This window comes from Centrocercus urophasianus, unplaced genomic scaffold, assembly GCF_019232065.1.
Source record: "Centrocercus urophasianus isolate 14NV4802_14NV808 unplaced genomic scaffold, USGS_Curo_1.0 seq_28, whole genome shotgun sequence".
NCBI classification, from domain to species: domain Eukaryota; kingdom Metazoa; phylum Chordata; class Aves; order Galliformes; family Phasianidae; genus Centrocercus; species Centrocercus urophasianus.
The window spans coordinates 8,209,851-8,234,708 of NW_024884844.1; the positions used below are offsets into that span (position 1 = coordinate 8,209,851).

The 24,858-nt window shown below is 37.6% G+C and overlaps 1 protein-coding gene across 11 annotated transcripts in view; it reads right to left on the reverse strand.

Annotated features, from left to right (window-relative positions):
• TMEM163 (transmembrane protein 163) overlaps nt 1-24,858 on the reverse strand; it is a 106,700-nt gene that overhangs the window by 26,003 nt on the left and 55,839 nt on the right. For all 11 annotated transcript variants that reach the window (XM_042827112.1, XM_042827110.1, XM_042827117.1 and 8 more), the window contains 2 exons: nt 14,795-14,838; nt 13,579-13,670 (listed from right to left, as the gene is read on the reverse strand). In XM_042827112.1, coding sequence (XP_042683046.1) covers nt 13,579-13,670; nt 14,795-14,838 — 136 coding nt within the window. The remainder of the gene's footprint in view (nt 1-13,578; nt 13,671-14,794; nt 14,839-24,858) is intronic.

The following is a 24,858-nucleotide window of genomic DNA, read 5'->3' on the forward strand; positions in this document are numbered from 1 at the left end:
TTGCAGGCATTTCTACATGGGTTAATATATGTTGTCTTCCCACTAAATCTTTACTGCATCATTAGAGATATAATTTATCTCTCTCTATATATATATATTCTACAACACAAAACAATTGACCACTGTAGGTTTGACAGGCACCAGAAGAGATCTGACAGGGAATGCATTAATCTGAAATTTTCTTCATTTCTATGTAGTATTTCTTCTAAAATCTTCTGAACAGAAAGAAGTACAAAGAAAATGGAGCCAAAGCACTTTAAAACAATGGTAAAACATGACTGGATTTTTGTAGACAATGAGCTTTCTAGAATCTTTCAGAATACAGCATAAAGAACAACAGACTGACTCAGAAAGGACAAGGTGAAATAAATCAGCACTGGGAATGTAAGAATAATCAAAATTATATCACTAAGTAGTCAATAGAAGGTATTTAATGTTACAGTTTTAACAGTAAAACTGCAAAGTCTTTCTGAAGCAGAAGATGATCTGCAGAGCGTATTTCTTGATGTGCTTTTGATGCAGTATTTCTATATGAAAAGCCAGAAGACAATACAAAGCATAATTCACTGTATTAAAAAATGAATTCATCAATTTTGTCAGCTTTTCAATCTAACTTTGTCACAGATAAAACTGATAAATCACTCATACTACTGCCTCAGGAATTCAGAATTAAACTGTGTGGGCTTTAAAACAATTTGTATGGCTTTCGAGCTTTGACTACTCCTAGTCCTACTTCCACTACTAACATCTAAACCCATGTCTCCAAGACAAAGCTTGATTATGGGCATGCACAGCCTGACAATTTTCTTTTTCTGAAAGCAGTACTACAACTCATTATGGTACCAGTACAACAACCCACCTACAGCCCATGTGTATTTATACAACTCTATAAATATCCACTTTGAATAACACCAGTCCTGGATATGGGCAGTCACAGCAACCAAAATGAGAAGATCAGTGGAACTGTATTTCACAACGTACAGATGACAGCTCAGTTGCTTTTTTCCCCTTGTCTTTTTCCAAAGAAAAGAAAGTCCAACTATTCAATTCATTTGCATCTGCAGACACAGCAGAACAGTCTTTTAAGAAAGATTTATCTTTAATTTTGTCTTACGTTTGGTATTATTTATTTCCACTCTCTGCAAGTAGCGATAAGAGCAAAATTCTGTAATATTTCAGTCAAGAACTAAAGACCAAACTCATTCCAATGTGTGTGGTGGTAAATTCTCAGTGTAACAGACCAATTTTATACAGTTCTTGCCACACTGACTACTCTTTGCCTGAGCCAAGGCGGTTACTATTCTGCATTAGCAGCAGCCAATGTCAATTTAGACTCTCAGGTGCTTATATTTATAATATTTTGTAATAATAATAATAAACAGACAAAAATAATTAAAGAGTTAGAAATGCACCCACAGAGACAAGCTTTGCTATATATTATCTCAAAATGGATCTGAGGTAAGTTTCACAAGGATGACTCATAAAAGAGTCTTCCTCATACCAATTGACAACTATAAAATACTGACAGCAAGATGCTTCACTTCTTAATTACCATCCTGCTACTTTTCTGGTGAGTGGAATGCAATGACACTGTACCAATGAGGAGAGTTCCTCATGAAGCTCATGGTAATTCTTTCTTTCAAGTCAATCTGCTCTACCATTCAGTAGAGGCTGCGCAATACAATTATGGATTCCAAAAAAAATTAGTGATGAACATAAATGCAATCTGCAAGTATGTGCTAACAGTCTCTTAGCAGCTCTCAGATAGAACTATTTTGGCAGCACAGAGGGAAAAGTTTTTCACGTACTTTGTAGTATTTCTGTTACATCCTGAAAACAATTTTACCAGCACACTTCAAATTCATTAAAATTATCCCTGCCATGTGATGACACCATGTGGAATAAAACAAGATTGCCAGCAGCAGTCTAATTACTTCTCAGCTCTATTAACATGATAAAAAATGCAATATTAAAAATCTAGCCTCCCTCCTTACTGAGCAATAATACCTACTACCAAAGATGTTATTTTGGATCTAATGTAAAAAGCAAAAACTAAAATGATCAGGTTCAGATACTTTTTCTTAACATCGTTTATGGACCAAAAAAAAATATTCTATATGGAATAAAAAAAAAAAATCAGCCAAAGCCAGAAATACTTATTCCTCAGTGTTGTCTATACTGCTAGGCTTAGTTCATCTGAGTTGCTGATGGTAAACACTGCACAGTTCTCTAGCACTGCTATTGAGGCATCACTGAAATTGCTCACTGAGATCCAGCAGCATGGCACTCCATTCTGAATCACAACCAAACATTTGGATGCACAAACATGCTCAATTTTTTAAAAGCTTTCCTTTCTACTGGTAAGATAGCAACAATCACATTTTAAGTAGAAAAAAAACCCCAAACCTTATCTCCAGGTGTCACTTCACAAGGATTTCGCAGGTGTAGTTTGTGAGGACCATAGATCACAGAACAAAGTCTGAGGGAAAGACTCCACGTTTCCATACAGCCTCAGCTGAGACCTGCATCTGGATGTTCCTGTAACATTTCTACCACATTAAATCTGGGAAGTTAAACTTTCCCATAACAAAATGTAGTGGGATGTGTCACTCTGTAGACACAGATACACAGAGAGGCAGCTCTTCTCAGGTGCTCTTACAGTTTCTCAATTTCCCAGTAAAGCAATCCCCAAATGATTTAGTCAGTTGTGCCCCAGTCATGCTGAACCTTCTTGACTCATTCAACTTAGACTAAAATATATTGTATAATATGCATACAAGTTATCCACTTTTCAGTAATTCACTCATTCAATTTATCCATATATTTCCAATCAGTGTGCATCCTTCAAGTTAGACTTTATAGCTATCAGGGTTTTGGGTTGTTAAGAATCTTGCTGTATACATTCTTCTAAAAGAAATGGACTACTTTCCACCATGAGATCTGATTACAGAGGTTGTGCAGCCTCTATCCTTGAAAGACTTTAAGAATCAATTGGGTAAACCTCTGAGCAACTCATTCTGATGTCAGTGCTGACTGCTTTGAGCAGGAGATTGGACCAGAAACCTTCCAAGGCCCCATTCAACCTGAATTACCCTATAAGCCCATGAATCTTTATTAACAAAATGTTTCCCTCTGCAGGTTCTGTTGAGGTCTTTCTGCATGAAATAAGTCCCACAGCCCACAGAAGAGGAAATGTTAAAATCTACAGAGGCTGTTTTCACCTCTGAGTGAAGAGGTAGTGCGAAAACTGTTACTTCACAAGGAACTGAAAAGTAGCATTAAAATGTGCTGCAGGCCACTAAGTGCAATATGAGTTCTAAGCCCTGGAATAATATGAGTTTTTTCAGCAAAGCTGAACAAATCACTTTTATGACGAATATGTGATTTAATCTATGAGTAAAGCCACTAATGAATCCTCTAGAGTTCAAATGAGAAAAGATTAAATCATCTTCTGAGTCTAGTTGCATTTTTTTTCCTGTCCATTTTTCTGGTATTCTTGTTTTCATTCCTTCTTCCCATAACCAAATACAAATTACATGCTGTGAATTCATGAATAAATTGGAAGCTTGCAATAATCTACACCACATTTATTCCAGATAAGAGAAAGTCAGTCTGTTTAAACAGAATGAGGCTTCTTTCTTCTAACATTTGTATTATGGCAGCTCTTATATTCCGACTGTAGTCGCCAAATATATCATTCCTTTTGTAGCCAGGCCAAGATTTAAGTGTAGACAAAATCGTTGAGAACTCAGAGAAACAAACTCAGTCTCTGTTTACCAAAGGGGTGGCAAACCAATGGTTTCTGGCTGATGGGAATGAGGTAGAGGAAGGCAGAGGTAGCCAAAGAGGACTCTGAAAAGTCAGAGGACAAATAATATACAATGGGAAATAGTCAGAGATCATTTCAGGGTGTAAGCAGCCACTGAAGGGGAAGGCTCTTCTGCTTGGTTCCAGTGGGAGAAGGGAAGCTTCACGCTTTGCCACAAGCACAGCTCTGCTGCCAATTATTTCAAAAGACAGAGATCAGAATAACAACACACTAACATTTCTTCCTTGCTACCCATTTTGCAGTACTGCTGAGACAGGTCTAGCCATACTATTTCTTAGGGTGACATCCAGAACTGCAAAGACTAAGACTCTAAAATCTGCCTCTAAGCTCGTTAAAGTTCTTACTCCAAAAAGAACAATTATTAGCCACTGTGGCATATTACTGTAACATATAGGCAAAAAGTCTTGAGGTTCCTGCTTCTTTGTCATGCTTTGCTACTGGATATTAAGTTCTTTTGTGTCCAATTAGTTACACTGTTGGTTTTTTTTTGTTTGTTTTTGTTTGTTTGTTTGTTTTGCTTTTGTTTTGTTTTTTTTTAATGTTTTCAGTTCAGCTTTTTTGTTATCAGGTTTAGTTACTGATCAAGACTTGGACACCAATCTATCTATACACGCTCACTGCTGTTCACTGTTTACACCTACCTGTTGCTGAGTGAACAGGGAACAGAGTCACTTTAAGATACATAGGAACAAAGGGGTTCATTGCACGTGTTCCAATCCACCTCTAACAGCCAGAATCCTGGTTAGCAGCAATACAGCTACTTCTTTTCCTCAACATAAAAACAAAACAAACAAAAAAAAGATAACAAACCAAAGGGGATTCAACTATTATTACAAATCATTATTGAAAGCACTTTCCTCAATTATGTATTTAAAAATAGACAATGTTATCACACTGTCTAACTTCTTTTTTCAGAGCACATAGGGGAAATGCTGCTTATATCTGAGACTCAACAATGTTGGGGACATATTTCATGTTGAAAATGCTACAGGCCTTTTAAAACTCGCATCACGCTCTCAAGTTCAACTAGTCACTGCAGAATAGGTACATCCATTAAAATTGTGCAGATGCACTACAGCAACAGTTCCATAAATAATTTGATTCTCCATCTATTAAAAATCTGCCAACAAAAGCCTAAAGGCATTTGTACAACCTAGAGAACTTGAAATCTCTTAGGTCCCATTTTCTGGTTCCTTGGTAGCCTTAAAGCAGGTGAGCACAGACTCTGACAGTCCTCTGAAGATGGAAATCAAAGCCTTTTGAGAATTTCTGTGATACTAATTCTTTTATGGTGATTATCAAATTCCAATACAGAACACAATTATATACACATAACATATGTATGTGTATGTATGTGTGTGTGAATACTTTGCAATATATATAAATACTGCCTAAATAACGACCAGTGAAGTAAAAGGAAAGGTTTTCATCAATTAAATAGATTTTGGATCTGGCTACACTAAAATCATTGCCAAGTCTACAGATGCTACACTGTTAGAAACAGATTTTAGAATGTATAAATATATACATTCACTAGTTTTTATTTAGTATATACTCTGCGTGTGAGAATTGTGTGTGTGTGTGCATGAATGTACAGACACATACATTTCTCTCTGGATAAAAGCAAAATTTATAATTGCTTCACTCTTTGCCTGAATACAACTTAATTGATTTATGAAGAAATGCTGCAGCCTTACAATACAGCTTACCAAAGCAAGTATCCAATACTGTATCAGAATATAGTATTTTGTCTACATGTTGCAAAAGAAAAAATGATTTAGAAATGTTCAGTGTCACTTTAAAAAAAAAAAAAAAATTCTCCTTCTGTAAAGTAGACACTGAAGCATAGCCAAACATGTATTTTGCAAACTGCACTCTGCTCCTTCAGACAGAGAGACATGCACGCTCCCCAGGAGGACAAACCCCAGGTGGCAGAGAATTAGACAAGAACTGCAGAGTTGGCTTCATAGCTATCTCCATGCATTTGACATTTTTCTGGATCACTTAGCTATTCCTTTCACTCATCACAAAAGAGCTTTTTCCTCCAGCCACAGAGGTTTGCCCCTAACTGTGGTTAGGTTTGGATTCTGCCATCTGCGCATCTCTTTCTTAGGTACAGCACAGATAAAATTATCCATAGCTTTTTCAGATGTGACTGATACTGTTGGGTCTGAATTGAGAGGATTATTTTCATTCAAAGCCACCTAAATTGACAATACTTATTTAGTAGAATTAGCCTGTAGAGCAGAGCCAGTATGTACATGAAAATTTAATACAGTACTGAAACTGAAAATCTTAAAAGTTCTGTGCTGCTTATGTTTGTTTGCTTTGTATCAATAAACTGTACACTCCACAATGATTTGGATCAGTATGTTCTCTTATTGTGAACCAAAAGAAAGTAGAGCCTGACCTAGCCTAGCTGTATGACAGCCATTTCCTCCCATGAAAGACAGTTTCCCACTCTTTGTAGCTTTGAGGGCAAGAGTAGCTGTGTCTCAATGTCCATACAGCATGACTAAAAACCCATATTGTTTAATCAGTATAGTTTCATTAAGGCTACCGTAACCAAGCCTGAAGTAAATATCGTCAAGTGATGTCATCTGAACATAACCAATACAGAAGAAAAGGTTTCAAATACTTTGGAAGGAAAGGCTCACTCTGTTTCAGTGTCCCACCTATCTCTAAATTTTCTTAGCAAGTTAGAAGTCTTTACACAGATTCATTATCATTCTCTCACATTTTCTCAGCAGTCACACTGACCTGCCCACTCCTGGTATCTACAGACACAGTTCAGTAGGACTTGACAATGTGACAGATCTTTAAAGAAGGCATTCAGCAATTTTCCCTAGCAATTGAAGAGGGATAGCATTCACACACTTATTCTCCCTGGCCTCCAAAAGTGAATTGCATGAGAAACTAAAGAGCAGAAGAAAAAAGATGACCAAGGAGTATTTATATCCATATGATACCCATGCTGACAAAGGGAATACTACAGCAAAGGACAGATCCCTCAGGTATTTTCAGAGCGGGTGTCTACTTACTGCACAGAGCTTTATAGATGATTCTATTACTGCTGTTTGCTTAACTCTACATTGCAAAAAGAAGGTAACTAAGCAACTGGGAAGAGTTTCTGGTCACTTGACTAGGCTTCTCCAGAGGTCACATGCCTAAGAATATGTAAGGTTATTACAGAAAAGCTGTTCAAAGCTGTATCCATCTCCTAGAAAAACATCCATGGCAGCATTTGAAACACTGATATGCCTGGTAGCTGCACTGCTCCATTTACCTGAAAAGGCTGCTTACAATCAGAAGCTGGTTGTGATGCACATTCTGTGAAAAATAATTGGCAGAGTAGTTCCGAGAAAGCTTAAGGAAAAAGATTCGTACCCTGTAAGTTGGTGGTCAAGAGGTGTTCTGAACTGGCTTTTGGTATCATTGGTATTCATGTTTGATGAAGTGCTTTTAAATATTCTGACTCCCTTATCAACTGTTACATAGTCCTGAATTTCAACACTAGTGCACGATGTCCTGGACAGGTCAGAATATCTGTATTCCTGTCTGTCCTTCTCTTCATGGTAGCCCATATGTGAGAATATCTACATAATATTTTCCTAGAGAAGTTTGCTTATATACATATGTTGTGTAACACATGCAGAATAAAAATAAGATGTACACCTTTAACAGTGAGCAGATGGGTAGGACAGTGAAGTTTGTGAGAGATTTTCTAGTAGTTGCATCTAGCACACTCAAAATGAGTCAGGTTTCCTATTTACATCATCCCTGAGGAAAAATAGAATATTTTTCTTATAGCTATAGCTCAAACTAAGGTAGAAGTGCTTGGATTTCTTACAGCTCTGCTTTTCTGGATGTAAAAATGGATGAGAATACCGGTTCACTCTCACATTAATTTAAGAACCTATTAAGAGTCAAATCCTCGGGGCAGGCATTTTTCACTTTGCCAACAGGTTTAGCACTCTGACATTATCAAATCTAGCTGCCACAGCTTAGGTTAATGTATGGAGATTAAAGTTAAGTTACTAACATATAGTAAAGCTTTTAGACAACATCTAATAACAAACGACAGCAAAATCTTCCCAATTCCTGATTCATTGTTTTTAAATCTAGCATAAGGTAGGCAAATAACATGCAAAATAAATACAGAAATGGAGATAATTTAAGCCTCCTACTCTTCCAAGTGAAGCATCATCTTACTCATAAAGAAAGAGCACTCCAGAATAATACGCTGCTTCACTGCAGACAGGAATGCCTATTTTCACCTGGCAAAAAGCTTTTCTCAGCAGCTGGTAGAGGTGTGTGACAGATATATGCAGCCTTATCTGACACACGAGACTATCTAATTCCTGTTATTTTAATTCTGAAGTTAATATTTTGAATGACAGATTCACCAATATAAGAATAAAAGATATACATGAGTTTGCTGCTTATTATGACCTAATAAACTCTGAGTTTATTAGGAATTATTTGCCCATTATACAATTTTATTTTCTTATTACAACAGTAAAAGTTAGAATAGTTGGAGTCTGGACTTCACAATAAAGGAAGAATTGAAAACAACATCAGGGTTTTGCTCTTGGTTTATCCAGTGTGCTCACTATGAGTAAGGTTTCTTATTTACTCTGGCACTGGCTTAAGAAAGATGTTGACAGATTGGTTCTTGGGAAAATAGAGAATTTAACTTGATAGCATGTACAAAATAATATACAATAAGCATCAGCTGTAGCTGTCAAGAATCACCGTGTTAAATATGCTGCACATCTAGTCTTTGCAACACTAAAGATATAAGCTCTAAAAGAAAAAAAAGGCACAAAAAAATCCTAGGAGCATTGGGTCCTGAGGGCATAAGCAGAAACAGCCCCTGCACCACACAGTAGCAAAATGCAATTGCAGCTCTGTAACACAGCATCATTACTACCTTATAACCTACAAAGAACATTACTCCATTTGAACTGAATATTTGACCTGAGGCTGCCAACTGTATTAATTTACAATGAGCAAAGCACTATTTCCTGAACAGAAGGAGAATCAAATGGGAGATGTTTCCTTTGTTCACAGGTTTGTTACTTTTCCCACCAACTACACATTAAAAGTTGCATCCTTTACAGACTTTTCACAAGCCTATGTGCCCAAAGTTTGTTATTCTGTTTTCTCAGGCTTTCATTTTTTTAGTGGCAGTTATCACTACCTCCTCACACTCAGTTCCACTGCTTCAATTTAAGTCCTTCATCCCTGAATTTACCAGATCAAAGAGTTGACCTTTGGCTGTATAGCTAGTTACTATTTGCAGCTCTGGTGAGACGTTTTTCCAGATCCCCAATGACCCTGGTTTCTATTAGCAAATGACTTTACAGCTATTCACTGGGTTTATTTATGTACATGAAAAACTGCTACTACCTCATCAGTTTCAATAAATTTTCTCCACCACCAACAAAACCTAGAATTCCTTCAGCATCCCAAGAAGTTGTTATGTCACTGAAGATTAACTAAGGGGCAGAATATTCAGGAATATGTGTACACTGCTCAGATCTCCTGGTGCATCTTGAATTGCTCAGTGACAGCTCAATATTTAAGTAACATAAAACAGAAGACTGGCTTCAGAATTTTATCCTGGCACAGATTTTTCTGCACACTTATCTAGCTTTGTAGAGATCTCTCATCCAGTGACAGGACAAGAGGCAATGGTTACAAACTGAAATACAAGAAATACTCATCTGAAAGAGGTTATGCAGAGAGCATGCTAAGCCTCCATCCCTGGAGATATTCACATTCCAACCAGAAATGGGCCTGAGCAACCTGCTTTATTGACCTTGCTTTGAAAAGAAATGATCTCCAGAGGTGCTCACCAACCCCAACCCCTCCACAATAAAACTTACAGATGCAAATCTGCAGACACAGTGCTGCACAAAAATCCTCATCATTAAGTGGTAAGCACTTGTCTGAAGTGCACAGATAGTCATCCTATTGTATTTTTAATCAGCTGTATCAGAGTTTATTCATTTCTCTCAGTTTTTCCTCTTATAAAGAAAAACAGGAAATTGCAAGGACATTCAGTCATAAGTTTTCATCTTTGGTTGAAATTCAACATTACCTCTCTCGTTATGTCAGCACACACCTCTTCTTGGACGTCTGGATTACTGCCTTTTAGATAATTCACTCAATACCTCCAAATTCCCTTTTGCAACCCAGCAGATCATGCCGAGCAAGTCAAGCACTCAGAAACCATGTACTCTGACTTTCTTTCCAGGTATCCTTCCTTTCAGGTCTCTCTCAATTCCTGCACTCCTCAAGTTCTACAATTCTTTCAAAAACTCTTAAAAAACACATGTAAACACTATAGCCCGTGTTGAGTAGTTGAGAGACTTGGCCCTTTTATTTGACTGCCAAAACAGTAAGATAGAGAAGTGAGAAACTATCCAAGGAATATCAGTCACAAAAATGTTTTCAATGTTCACCCCACTCCTACACATACTTTGATTAATAAGTCAGCTAGACAAAGTCAAGCAATGTCTCAAGTGGCTTACAGTGGCTTATATCTGATCTTAATCAATATCCACTGTATGTTCAAAGCCACTATATTTAAAAATAAGGCATAAAAAAATTAGTCATAACTTAAGACACACCTCAAATCTAACCAGCTAAATCTTTTCACAACAACTTAAGAAAAATTCTCCATCCATAGAAGACTTGCATTAGTCTGTAAGTTGATCTCTTTGGGCCACCAATTTCAGAGAATTTCAAAGCAGGGTGAATCCCAAAGGTAAGTTAAAATATATTTTAGGTTACATGTGTTAAATGCCATGAGAATTATCAAAGATGTACATTGTAGAACTCTGGTCACATGTACACCAAAAAGTACCTTTGCCTCTTGCTCAGAAAAGGAGAGAAATCAAATGAACTAGTAAAAAGTTCAACTCAGCAGGGCACATTTTTACGGTAGATACAGAACTACAATCCCCTGAGGTCAAACGGCAATGCATCAGTTTGACTTAACAGAACTTGGCACAGAGCACAGTTTTCCACTGCTCATTCTGAGTACCAGCTCATGAAATGCTCCATCTCTCACTTCCATATGGCTACATTTTAGCAAGATTATGCTAAATAAAATATATTCTTTCGTATCTTAGCATTTCATTGTAAGCATTTAATTGATCATAAATAATGAGTCAAGCTGTATTCTCTATATCTTTTTCTAGGGTTCTGTTTTCCACTCTATGTTCATATTCTCTCTCAACAAAGCCTAACAGGGCAGGATCTATCTTAGCCCTTCAGTGAGAGGTTTCCACTGATTTCAGCAGATTCTGCATCAACTTCCTTCTGTCAAGTTTATAAAATAATTTCTTTTATAAATTTATAACACATAATTTACTGGCAATTTCACTTGGCTCCTGTCAAGGAATTTGGGATACAAATTATTTTTAGGTACATTAGGACAAAAATGTATTTAAATCAATAAAAAGAGAGACCCACTAATGAAGAGCAAAACTGTACACACCTCATTCTAGTAAATGCAGTAATGTGTTTATAGAAATGCTGGGTTCTGGGCAGGCATTTGGCTTCTACAGCAAGGCAAAATACAGCTGGGCACACAGAAACATGAACAATGCACAGCATGACACAAGCACCTATGTAAATTATGACCAAACTGTTCAAAAGTCTTAGAGATGGTTTTCCCTGGCACAAATAAAATAAGAATTGTGAAAGAACAGGTGTAGTTATAGTCACATACAGTACAATAATTATTTAAAAGTTAAGTAAGCAGCCAGGAAGTCACACAACATTTTCCCAGCAGAGACAAAAATTAATTGCATGTGGTCTTTCAAGCAAAAGATTGATTAAACACAACAGGAAACTAGAAATATGCCTCTCTCAAAAATCTGACCCAGTAGGAACTGCCTTAAGATAAAATCATCTTTGCTCATCTATAAAACGATCGTTGTCTTGTCAAATCTAGAAACTAAGCAATAACCAGATTGCCTACCCAGTGATTAATATTCCCAGCATATAGTTGTATTCTTTAACTCAGTATCTCACTACGTAATCTTTGGTGTCTTCAACTAGAGGGCATGGCAAGTAATATATTGGCTTAATTTAGCTTTATGTAAAGAAGAGGGATTATATGAAAGCAAATTTATAAAGAGCATAAAAAGCGGGAAAAAATGTTTGCCACTTTGCTTGTTCACTTTGTTGGCTTAGCCATAGGGATATGTTGATTCTTCTTTTGTACTGGGATTTATTTTCCCTATAAAGTACTTAACAATGTTCACTGTTCAGCAGAAGGAGATTTCAAAAATATGTTAATTAAATGTTGACAGGAATCTCTGCGGACGCCCACAAGAGCAAGATGCTCAGGAAATGTCTGCTAAGATCTCCAAATTTGTGCAGATAGGCTAATTTTGATCGCATATTTCTGTATTTATTTTTATGAATCAATGCCACATCAGTTTTCTATGACCATTAATTCCAAACTATTATGCATGGAATCGTGCCAGAAAGAGATTCACAACACTGACCAAGCTGCTGCACGAGCCCTAGTTAATGAATTTAAAAACACTGCTTACAGTTTTCTTAGTTTATAGGAAAGAATTATGAAGACAAGCCGTAGTTCCTTCTGTGTATTTTTTTTCCCCTTGAGTCTACCAGTAATAAAAAACCCACTTTCATTCAGGCATCCCTTTTTGTGGAAGGGACTTCATTAGAAGTGTTTGAGGACAAAAACTATCACATCCCCCTATGTAATACAATGATAGTCCATTCCAGAGGATAGTGGAATTATCTTCAAACAAGCCAGACTGGGTACTACTAGCAGTGGCAACGCAGAACCAGAACAGGGCAGATAAATGTTCTACAGTGTTGCATCTTTTGCATCTCAGTGTACTAGAAATGTGATCAGGAGGTAGAAGCTGTCTTTATGCACTATCCAGAACAATTCTTTAGCCAAAGTCAATCTGATCTTCTCAGGTACCACATGCATCACCAGTGAAAATGCTACACAATGAAATGACACAGATTACAGTCTCCACTGTGGTCAATACACTGCTGCCATCTAAAGATTATTTTTTCCCATAGGATTCTAAAAGCAATCATTAAATATGCTTTCTTTTCAAGCAAATACATTCTTCCCTAGAGAAGACGTGCAAACACTGGTAATTTTACCAAGACAATAGTTGTTCTGCAATAAAAAGGAGATCTGTGTGTGTGCCTATGTCTCAATTTGTATAGCAGTACAAATAAAGTATGTCACCCTGCTACCAAATCACTAATAGAAACTCAGTCTTATCAGGTGTTCTGTAACTTCAACTTCTAACAATATCACAAGAAGATAAAGAGATTTACATTTAAAAAGAAGGCGTTTGACATATATTCAGTCTTTTTAAAGGTGGCACATACATAATATAAACAACAATTTTGAAGGGATACCCCGAGAAGAATAACAGAGAAATAGGCAAAATAAGAGACTTACAGTCCATTACAGATTGCAGATACAATTCTTCTAACACAGATGCTGCAAGGAAAAAAGCCCAAAGCCCTAACAATTCCTACACTGGCCAAAAGGAAAATGAAAATCACAAACATAGGGAAGTCTGCTCCAGTACAGTTTATGTGTTTGGGTCCAAGCAGAAAATGGGCATAAGGAATGAATACTTGCAAAATGCTTTTTTCTCAACATCACAGCTTGACAGCCAAAGCTCTGCAGGCCTATATCAAAGCCAAAAGCAATTAAGTGTACTTACATGTACTCCCTGTGTGCAGAATGTACAGCAGCTGCGTTGCTGTAACGCCACAAAACTATTGCTGACGACAAAACATCCAGGGTAGCATCAAACTGAAAGAGATACACAATCAAATGTTTTGTGGTCCAACAAGATGCCCACAAATACTAACAGCAACATATTTACCATCCTGCTGCACAGGCACAAAGCAGCTTCGAATAAATCATTTTAATGAAAGTAGGATTTACATTCATTAAATTGATCTTGCCATGTATTTTTGCACAATGATGCACTTCAGAACTCATCCAGTCAAGCAAGAGATTAAGAACTTTCTACTTGTAATCCATAATCTGGATCTGGAGGAGTTAAAAAAAAAAAAATAAACTGATACTGTGGCACCACAAGAGTTACAATACTGCAAATATGATTCATATGCAAAGATTCTAAAAGAAAAGTGTTTGAAAATGCCTGCCAAATATTTCTTTTCCCTGAAAATTCATGAATTTTCTTCAGTAGGACGTTTTGTTTCAAAGCAAAGAACATTTAACTTTGCCAAAATCCCAGCTTGTCAAGATTTCATAGTTCTCTATTTCACTCTTAAAACAGAGAATGTTTGTATTTCCAGCAAATTAAGAAACGACTTCAGGTAATATCTAAAAATTTCCAAAAAAAAAAAGTTTGAGCCACTATAAAAACTTTCATACTCACGTCAAACTTTCTACAGAGTCAATCTATCTTTCAAATTTGAAAGTAAATGCTAAACTGTTTGAAATCAGGCACTGTGCATGTCATCAGGAAATTTTTTGCTCTGCCATTGATCAGGAGAACCATGGCAACAATTACAGAAGGAAAGTGCCTAAGTCTGCTGTAGTTTTAGCCTCGCCTTCCAGTAGGAAGGACATGCAAAGTTCAGAAGGAATTTTGCTCAAAGTTTAACAAGGGAACAGAGTAAGTTGATAGATTTTGTAGAAGATAACCATATCTGGTAGATAATTCCTACCAATGATGAGATATAAATATTAACTCCTGTGTAAGCCTCAGCAGTCAGAAACCAAAGAATTAAAATGAAAATATTTCCATTATTCCTTCCAAAGCTTTACTTCAACAGTAATTTTTCTAATCAGCCATTGCATTTGTACATGTTACCATGAACTTACAAAAAAAAAAGGTATTTTGTGTTCAGAAAGAGCACATGAAAAAAAAAAGTAGAGAATATTTAGCTCTTATTTCTACTTACAGCAAATCCAAACGATGATGCACTGTATCTCATTACGGAGACAGCTAAAGGAAAGAAAATGATTACTTAGAATCATTTAAATATTTTATTTTTATTTATTTGTTTGTTTGTTTGTATCCTTTCTTCTCTCGGCTGGAAACTAGAAAACTAGTTTCAACACATGGACTTAGCTTCACCCAGCTGCTACTAGAATAACCTGGCCAACACTTAGAAAAAGGGTACAAGACCTAGAGGTCATCAAGAGATGTTTGTCTTTCTTTAAAATAGTGGGATAAAGTTTAGCAGAGCATTCAGAGACCGGTGTTTATGAAGTATGCTGTCTTTCAGATGAGGTTCTGAGTAAAATAACAATTTCAGACTTTTAGAAAAATTCCCATCCCAAAGTGCTTTTTGCTCCAGCAAGGCACAAGAGCCCACCCGACCACCAGCTGGCTGACATGAAGTTATGCAGGCCCATTCACACACCTTGTCTGTCATCTTTTTGCCAAAAAGCCTACGTGTTATTCACACAGCCACAAGAAATGTTTCAAATTCCACTGAATCAATGATTTCAAAAGCAGAAGTAGTAATGGGAAACATTTTAACCAGCTTCACTTTTGACAGCGTTTTGCCTCTAAATTGACTCTTTAAAAATAGGCTAAAGTTTAGGAGGAAAAAAGGTGTTGCTTAGATCATTTGATTCTATGCATCCTGGTTCCACCATCTCACAGTTTCCAGTTGTAGACAGTACTCTGCAAAAAAAAAAAAAAAAACAAAACAAAACAAAAAACACCCTCAATAGCACAGAGGAATCCCAACAAAGAAGCACAGAAGAGAAAATGCCATCACTTGGATCTGGGACTGCATCAAACTGCTTTTGGAGGCCAACAGCACTGCTATGGCTATGAGCAAGCCCCCAGGCACCGAGCAGCTGTGGTTTCCTTGCTGCATTTTGCAGACTGAGGGTTGAGAGCAGGACTAAGTGAACCTGTTCTCCCTGATCAAAATGCACACAGCACTTCAGTTCCAGTACTAAAGCTGACTATGAATAAAGCACAGGATTAATTTTACCACTTTTTCATCAACAGCTATCTGCTAATTTACTATTTAAAGTACATTTTCATAAAAATAAAAATACTTGAGCTAAAAAAAAAAAGACTCATCAGCAACTGTCAGTCTCCGGCTGACAAAAGCAATGGCTAGTTTTCAGTATTTCATCATTCATTAGAACAGCTTGGCAGAACAGAGCTGCTGTGGTATGACTGTTCTTTTCAGTAATTGCAAGCTACAGCTCTGTGGTACTTATCTGAATAAACAGCAATTAAAATCTTGGAATAAATAACCCTTTGTTTATTCATCTAACATCTAGCTCTGGACACATGCATGCCATATATCACAAATATTTAGACTCTCGTTACAAAACATGAAGAAAAGTCAAGTTCCTTTCCAGGTTCATTTTTTCTCAGTTGTAAAGTATTCAGACAGTAAGCATGGATTTACATCTCCCTCTCACTACTAAATCAAGACTTCCCACCCTTCATCACCTAGGTGAAAAAAGAGCCTCTATTTCTTGGTCAGACTTGCCAGGCAAGAGCTACACTTGACAAGCTGACGTGAGCCTGCAGTGTTCCAGCTGCAAGTTTAAACACTTCATGGCATAAAAATATGTTTCCCATCAGATTTCCATTGCATGCTTCCTTAGAGACACACAGCTTCAAAAACTGGAGAAATCGCACTACCAAAACTGGGCATTCACAGGTACACACAAGGTTGCTCTGTTCTGGGAGCTATTGCCTTTGTAGTCTAACATTCATTCAAAGCCATACTTTCCTCCTATTTCTACTTCTAGACTGCCTTCAAAGTGGAATTCACTAGCCTCTTGCTGGCTAGTGAATAAGAGTGGCAGAAAAGACTTTCTGAGGGCTGGTATCGCTAGCAATCCCTTGTAAAATGCTACAATAAAAGACCAAGTGATAGAGATCGCTGACAGAAGGGCTAGGGACTCTCAGTCCTTGTGCCTCCAGTATAACTGCCATGCTCCATGAGCTACACACAGCAGTGCAGGAATGGATTAAGGAGCTCTTGCTGAACCCTCATCCCAGCCCCTCCTTTCTCCTCAATGCACATTCTCAGTTACTCTCAGATGAGCTTCTGATGTTAAAACAATTAAAAAAAAAAAAAAAAAATTAAAAGATTCCTAATCTCCATATTAAATCAGGAAACAAGCAATAAGGAAAGAGTAGCACAGGTAGCTTAGAAGTCCCGTGGAGCCACAGTGTGCATTTAGCAGCTACACTGACATGTCAGTGGGAGCCTGTGTTTAGCTGTTCTATCGGCTAAACTGGCCAGCATTTCATTACCTCTACAACAATGCAGATAATCCTAATGCATTTTCCTGACATTTGTAAACAGAATTTGCAAGCGGTCAGAAACTAAAAATAGAGGCAGCACAGTAAGACACAAATCTACCACTGCTTCTACCTGTACAGCAACATCAATTTGTGAGGTCTGCCAAAGCACAGGTCAAATTTTCCTATAATTCCTTTATTCCCTCCAAACTAATTCCAAATAAAGAAAAATACTCCCTTAACCACAAATTTCTTTCATTCCTGTTCCTACATGCCTCAGAAAAACCCTATGGTCAGGCCCCTAACAAAATGGCACCAACGTAAGCCCCCAGCTGCCTGGTCTCCTGTTAGCCTGTGCCAAGTTTAACCACCTCAAATGTGCTCCCAGAGATTCTGCACTCACAGGAACCCCAGGGCTCTCTGTTATCTGTGTAGGGAGAGCACCTGGTACCTTTTTGTACAAACAGATAAGGCACGAAAAAGGACAGAGAATTAACTCTGCCTCCAGTTCTCCCAGCCAGACATCTTTGCTTTGCAATGAATGGTTCACAAAAACATCTCCCCTGTCTGTCAGAAAATCTTCTGTTACCTACTTGGAGAGGGGACACTATTTTTGGGAAGTTTTTGGTGGGACATAGCAGGTTCATCTTAACTTTAACCTTTTGACAGATACACCTGTATGCCTGCACATAAAATGCTGGGGCTTCAAAACACATGACCTTCACTTAGCAGAAATCAGTTGATCATTTAAACATCACTGAAAATGTCAGGTTTATTACTATTGTAGCACTGTGCATATCTTGCAGGTTGTGCAGAGCAGAGCGAGAGGACTGGAAGCTGTACTGCATCAGAACTGGAACTGAAATACAGCTTGGTTTTAGATCCCAGTGTTGGTAAAACATCAAAAATAAATACTTCAAAATAATTCCATTCCAAACCTGGGAAACTAAATGAGAAATACCTTCTTAAAAAGCCACAAAAACATTCTCCCCACAACAACCAAAGCAAGGAACAATCACGGCTCTATTGCCATTAAAACTTGATGTAAATTCAGCTGATGTGTGCCAGTACCAGCTGGTACACACTTATTTCCCCAGGTACCTTTTTTCTCCCCACATAGAAATTTTACTAGAGTGAAATAAATGGAGTTTATGTGCACGCCCACAGTTCCTGCAATATGCTACAAATAACCATGGCACAGCCAGGATCTGGGAGATGACTGCCAGACATTTAATCTGCATGGGCAGAGCCAGTGCCATCCATCAGCGTTATGTACATGTCATCAGTGGCAACAACATCTTCTGGGCATATCTTCCATTCATACACTCATGTAATAGAATTTTTTGTTTGTTTTAGTCTATTGCAATGGTAAAATATTTAGCAACTACAGATTTCCATAACATTCTTGACTTCTGTAAATTACAACATTGTATATCATTTATTTTCCCAATTTAGTAATAAACAGTACTGTCTCAGAGTATTGTGAATTGTTTAACCTAAAAAATTACTTCCAATTTGCTGACATCTTCAAAAAAATAATTATTCTTATCACCTCTGATTCTCAGACCTCTTTTTCTGAAACTATTTATTTTTCAAAGCTTCAGTTTCATAACTTTTAAATAATCTACTTATTGTGGTTCTTGCAAAGAATAAAACCAATCAGTTCTCCCTTAATTCCCTTTGTTCACACATTTTCTCAGAGTATTTTTCTTGCCACTGCATCACTGCCTTCCATTTCCAACAATAAATAGCCACAGTACTAGCTTTCAAGCAGGCAGTGTGGATACAGTTTTCCCAGAAAGACTATTCAGCATACCATGGTGCTCACCAGTTGCAGCAATCTCAAATAGCAAAGCTGTCCAGACTGAAAGTTGACTTACTCTCTTGATTCACTTCAAATAATTTGCCTTCATGTTCCTATTTAGTACTAGAAGAGCACCGTGCACCAGGGGAGGGTCAGGATGGGTGTTAGGAAAAGGTTCTGACCAGAGAGTGGTGGTGGTTATGGAATAGGCTGCCCAGGGCAGTGATAACAGCCTCAAGCCACAGGAGTTCAAGAAGTGTTTGAACAGTGCTCTCAGACATAGGGTTTGGATTCTGGGAATTTCCTGTGTGAAGCCAGGAATTGTGTTCAACGATCTTTGTGGGTCCCTTCCAACTTCAGATATTCTGCAATTCTGTGATTCATGCTTTCACTGGCCCGTGCCACCAGTGAGCACACCAGCTCTGGAACTTAGCAGGACTGAACTACGCTCTCTGGTTTTTAGATCATGAACTATGAAAAAATCCTAATGAATTACTTTATAAATGATGAAAAAGTTATCCATGTGGAGAGAACAATCAATCACTTTTGTCTACAGTACACACGAGACAATTCCCTAGAGTGTACCAGTAATGTGAAAAGCAAGCAAACAGTGAATGACAAAGGGACGCAGATCAAGAGTAAATCAGTTCCAGATTTCAGTAGTAGTAATGTCTCTTCTAACAGCTGCTGAAATCACTCCCATAAACAACAAGCCTTCTCTGACACACTTTGGTGCATATAGCACTAAAACCTGATAAATCAAATACACCACAGCAGTCTGGTCCATGTCACTCTTTCAACACAATGAGGCTAAATTACACGAGGAAAGGGAAAGCCTTTTGAAAAAAAAAGAAAAAAAACACACAAAAAAAACAGAAGTAGGCAACTACAGAAAGGCAGAGTTACTAAGGTTGCTCAGGAGCCCGTGCCATGAGCTCAAGCACCACGCAGAGCAGTCACTGCAGTGTCCACTCAGGGAGGAAGCAGGAGCCTCCTGCTCACCATCCCACTGCTTCACATATTCCTTGCTTCCTTTCTCACATGCCAACCTTCTGTTTTCAAACGACATTATCTGAAAATAAATCATACCAAGGAAAAGAAAAAAAAAGAGAGAGAGCTAGAAAAGGAGGAGCGCAATTTTAGTTTAGTTGTGGCTTTGCAGGGGGCAGGAAGAAGAAGAGCGTCCATATGTTATTGCTCCAGTTTTCTCAGGCTGAGCTTTGTAAAGATGCTAAATGCAAATGCTTGCATTTAAGAATAGGGCTATTTTTAACACTTAACGTTGTGTAAGAGACATGTCCTTGCATGCACATGGTGAAAACACTGCATATTTGAATGTACAGGTGCACAGTTTAACCTGCTGCATTTTAAATGGTGGCAGCTGAATCACCTCCAAATAATTCAGTGCAGTGACATTAAAGCACAGTGTCCTTTAGTAATCTCATGTTACTGAAACTCAACGACAATAACTGAAAAAGTTTAAAATGTTGCAAATGTCCGTAACTCCATATTTCCCTGGGAAGCTTTTCCTGTTTGTAATTACAGCCCAAAAGCTTTGCAATTTCAAGCTTGACACCAGCTTCCAAAGCCAAAGAAGGCAGTTTGGCTCTGAACGCAAACAAGGAATAGATGTTACTTTGGCTGAAAAACACCACAAGTGACCAGAAATGCTGAATGATGCGATGCTGAACAAACTCAACAGCTGTTTCTAAAGCCATGGGGCCAAGATTTGTAACCCTCTGTATCCAAATCAAGGTTATTCGACTTAGGAGACTCTCTGGTGGCAACTTCTTTCCTATTTTGTTGATGTTTTACTGACTGGAGGTAAAGCTGGAAGTGTTCAGATCTACAGTGTAATGAATTTTTAGGAATTTAGTCAGTTGCTTTAACCTACCTAAGCAGAATTAGCAAGAGGTGAAGATTTATAAATGCTGACTTAACTGGGTTTTTGGAAGCTTCACAGAAACCCAGGGAACTCATGCTCACAAGTTGTGCTCAAATCATTAGCAGCTTCAACTGAGGCTAAATATCTTTTACTGGAGATCCATCAGCAGAGCCATCCAGCCTTTAGCTTACAAGAATGCTCAGGCTGGATGCTGCTGGCAGGAGTCTGAACTGTTAATAAGCTGAGCTGAGCTGAAATATTGTCACTTTTCTCATGTCCTGGGAAGTCTGTGTCCTGGGGTCACACTGGAAAGACTGAGACATCCTCACAAATCAAAGAAAAAATGATTTCATAGGCAAGCTCCAGCTCAGACAGATAACTGTAGAATTTACATACATGGATTTAGGCTAACTGTACAGCCCAACCAACAATAAATGTGTCTACACACACACACACACACACACACACACACGTGTGTGTATGTAAAAAAAAAAAAAAAAAAATGGTAAAGTAGCATTAAATTGCAAAATTCTGTGGCCAACAAAGGATGTACGTAACTAACCAGAATGCCTGTCCAGCACCCTGCTGACCTGGTTTCTAATTAGTAAAGTGAAAAACCATGAATTTCACTTTCAAATCTTACAGTAAACATCTGGGACAACTCTGACTGGCTCTCCTACAGAAGATCACAGCCATATAGCTGTATTTCCAATGATCTCAAAAATAATCTAAAACAATCAGAGCAGTCCCTTCATTTCACAGGTAAGGAAAGAGTACTGGATAGAGGATTCTAAGAGATTTGAGGGTAATGGAACCAGAATAAGTGCACTCTGAAGTGTAGCTGTTGAGAAAGGCTGCTAGATCCACGTGGTTGTCACATCACACATCGTGCTCCCTTCTTGCATAACTTTTGGAAAGGCCTTAAACATTCCCTTTTTTAGAGTTCTTAGCTATAAAATGCCACTGAAGTATTTCAACATTTCAAGATATTACACACACGAAAAGCAGTTTGCCATATGGAAGCATCTAGAGATTCCGCAAAGAATGACAGCAGACTCCAAGAACGTCACATCTATTTGGATAAGTTGTTTAGTATGGTAATTTGCCTTTTATGATATTTCACATTCTAAAAGCACTGCCTTAACTTTTAGAAACACAAAAGTTAAATACTGAAAATGGCAACCCAGTTAAAAATGATCTTTATAGCATTCCCTTAACAGTTGTAAGATGCTCTATTTTTACACAAGTATTTCAACAGACCTCTGAAAACCAAAGCAGACTCGCTTTTCTGTAGGAATACAGCAGCACTGTAAAAGTGTAACAGGCACTGAATAAAACATAATGAAAATAATTTTGGGTTGTCCTTTATCGTACATTACTGTAATGTAATTATAACTTTTTTTAATTAATTGTCCTAATATTTGATGCAACTAATGCAAACCCACTGATGTGCTGTTATTAAGAGCATTTTTTATGGTTATTATGAGCAGTTTTTCTTTTCTCTTAGAGTTATGTAAAACAAATGCAGTGAGACTCCAGAACACAAAAGTGATTATTTTTGGCAACTTCAGGTTTACATGCTTTTCAAAGTTCTTTAATTCGGAACACAGAAAAATAAGTCCTCACAAAACTGTCAGCTGGACATCTAACAATGAAGATACCCAAATTAATTATGTGAAAGACCTATTATAAACTATGTTCAAACTCAGTTAAATGAGAAGAAATAAACCAGGCTGGTTGGTTTTGATTCCTTGCTTTAAACAATTTCTGGCAAAAAGATTTAAGCTGTGCTGTATTTTGCCATTGCATATAAAAGCAACAGGAAATCTGTTAGAAGGAGTGAGGGTAAGCTAAGGTATTTGCTTGACACTTCCCTTGGTATTTTTGTCTGGTTCCTCCCTCAGCTAACAGGTGGCAAGTCCTGCTCTAGAAGATAAACAGAACTAGAATAAATTCTCTGCAAATACACATTTGTGATTTAAAAATTCAAGGCTGTTTCCTTCACTGGAGCCCATTTGTGACCTGATCTGGTTCATGAAGGATCCTGGGACAGGGAATGGTCACTGCAACCTGGAAGCCAGAGGGAACAGAGCACAACCCAACACAGCAGGGCAGCAAGCTTTCTTTCCAGAGCCAACTGTTCTTCCATGCAGACCAGCACCATCCACTGCACTTCTTAGACTATTCAGAGACTCCCGTCACAACTGTGTCCCTCCATCAACAATGGGAGCAGTGCAAGAGGGGAGCCTAATTATGCTTGTTTTCATTTCCCTACACACTGCTTTCATACAAAGATTGAAACATGGTATGCAAAGATAATGCTAGAAGAAATTCATACTCATGTCATTGAGTCTCATATTAAATGTTTGGTCTCTGAGCACTGTAATGACATTACAAATACGGAAAAGAAGTAAGATTTGAGCTGGGAAGCTTTTTTTATCATTGAAAAATAATTTGACTTCTTTACATCCTTTTTCATCCTCCCTATAAATTTAAGAGACAGACTACATATCACAGTAATCCCCATTTTAATTAGATGGCTAACAAGCTGTTCCAGAACCAAAACAAGCTGCCAAATACAATTAAACAGCTGTCAGAATATAGTGCAATAGTGTAGAGATTTCGTTACAAAGGGATATTAAGAATGCAAAGCATTCCAGACACCTCTGTAAATTAATGGAGAAATGTTAAGTCTGTCTTCTCATTTTAAAACCTAATTCCAATTTTAAGTTGCTTTTTGGTGTAGGGAGTTTTAGATACTCCCACTGACTGTAGGAAAGGCCATTCAGATTTTTAGGGCTGTAGATGCAGCCAATGTTGGCATGGAGCCATTTAGCAAACTCACACCTGTAAAATCCTCACAGGGGAGTTCCCACATTCTCAGAATCTTCTTTTTAAAAGTGTAAAACCACCAGCAATCCTCTTACTGGTCTGCACGTTCAAGAACTCATCTCTTTGGGGTATTTGTCAGACACATAAGTTCAAACATAGAAAAAGTGGGCTGGAATAAAATGACACTTATCGGGAAACTGGAAAAACTGCCACAACTTTGCACATGCTGTTTACTGGTCAATTTTGCTAATATGAATAAATATACAACTGACTACTATAGCTTTGAATCTGCAAATACGATTATCGTTTAATTTTATTTCTGTGCTGTGCTATCAACATCTATTTAGATTTATTGTATTATTGGATATCTCATGGCACATTATTGCCTAGAATCTTACCCTATTAATCATTTTTATGATAAATTAACTGGAAAGCAAGTGACAATCATAAATGTCATCTTGCTGTTCATTCAGACCAACAGGCTGATTTTATCTTGTATTTCAATAGCAAATCATGAGATCTGATCAAAGTAACATTTCACTTACATTCCTACTTCTGTTAGAGAAGATTATCTTCTTTGTACAAAACAGTTAAGTAATACAGTTAACTGCAAGTAAAATTACTGATTAAAAAGGGAGAGAATTGCAGGCTTGTACATATATGTTGCTACTCGCTGCGTGTAAGCAAGCTGTTGAATGTATTGACTTCCAGCCAAGTGTGGTTATTCCCAGGATATAGCATCTTAGAGTTCTCTAACTGACAGATGAAATGGTGCTTGCTGGCTTCTTCCTAATGAAGGCCATTTTGTAAGCTTAGAAGAAAAAATAGTAAGCTGCCCAAGTATAGCTTGGATATCCAGCTGTCATTCTACAAAAGCAATCGTCTCTTACTTGTATTTAGCTTTGCCTTTAGTGGAAGGCATGTTAGCTCTTCACTATCTAATAACTTCACTATTTCCTGTTCCCAAATGCACTTTAAGCTGTGCAAGTCCAGAAGGCTTTCACTTTGCTGGACCTTGTTTGCCCATATTTTTTTTTAATAAAAGATATTTTGTTCCTTTTGTTAGCATGAGTTCAGCTCAGCAACTAAAAGATTGCAAACCCTCTACTTCTCATACGTTGCCAGAACGTGAAAAAGACTGGGTTATTAATTCTTTTGTACAGACCACCTAACAGTGAAAACTCAGCATCCTTAGCCAGATTTAATTAGAAATCCA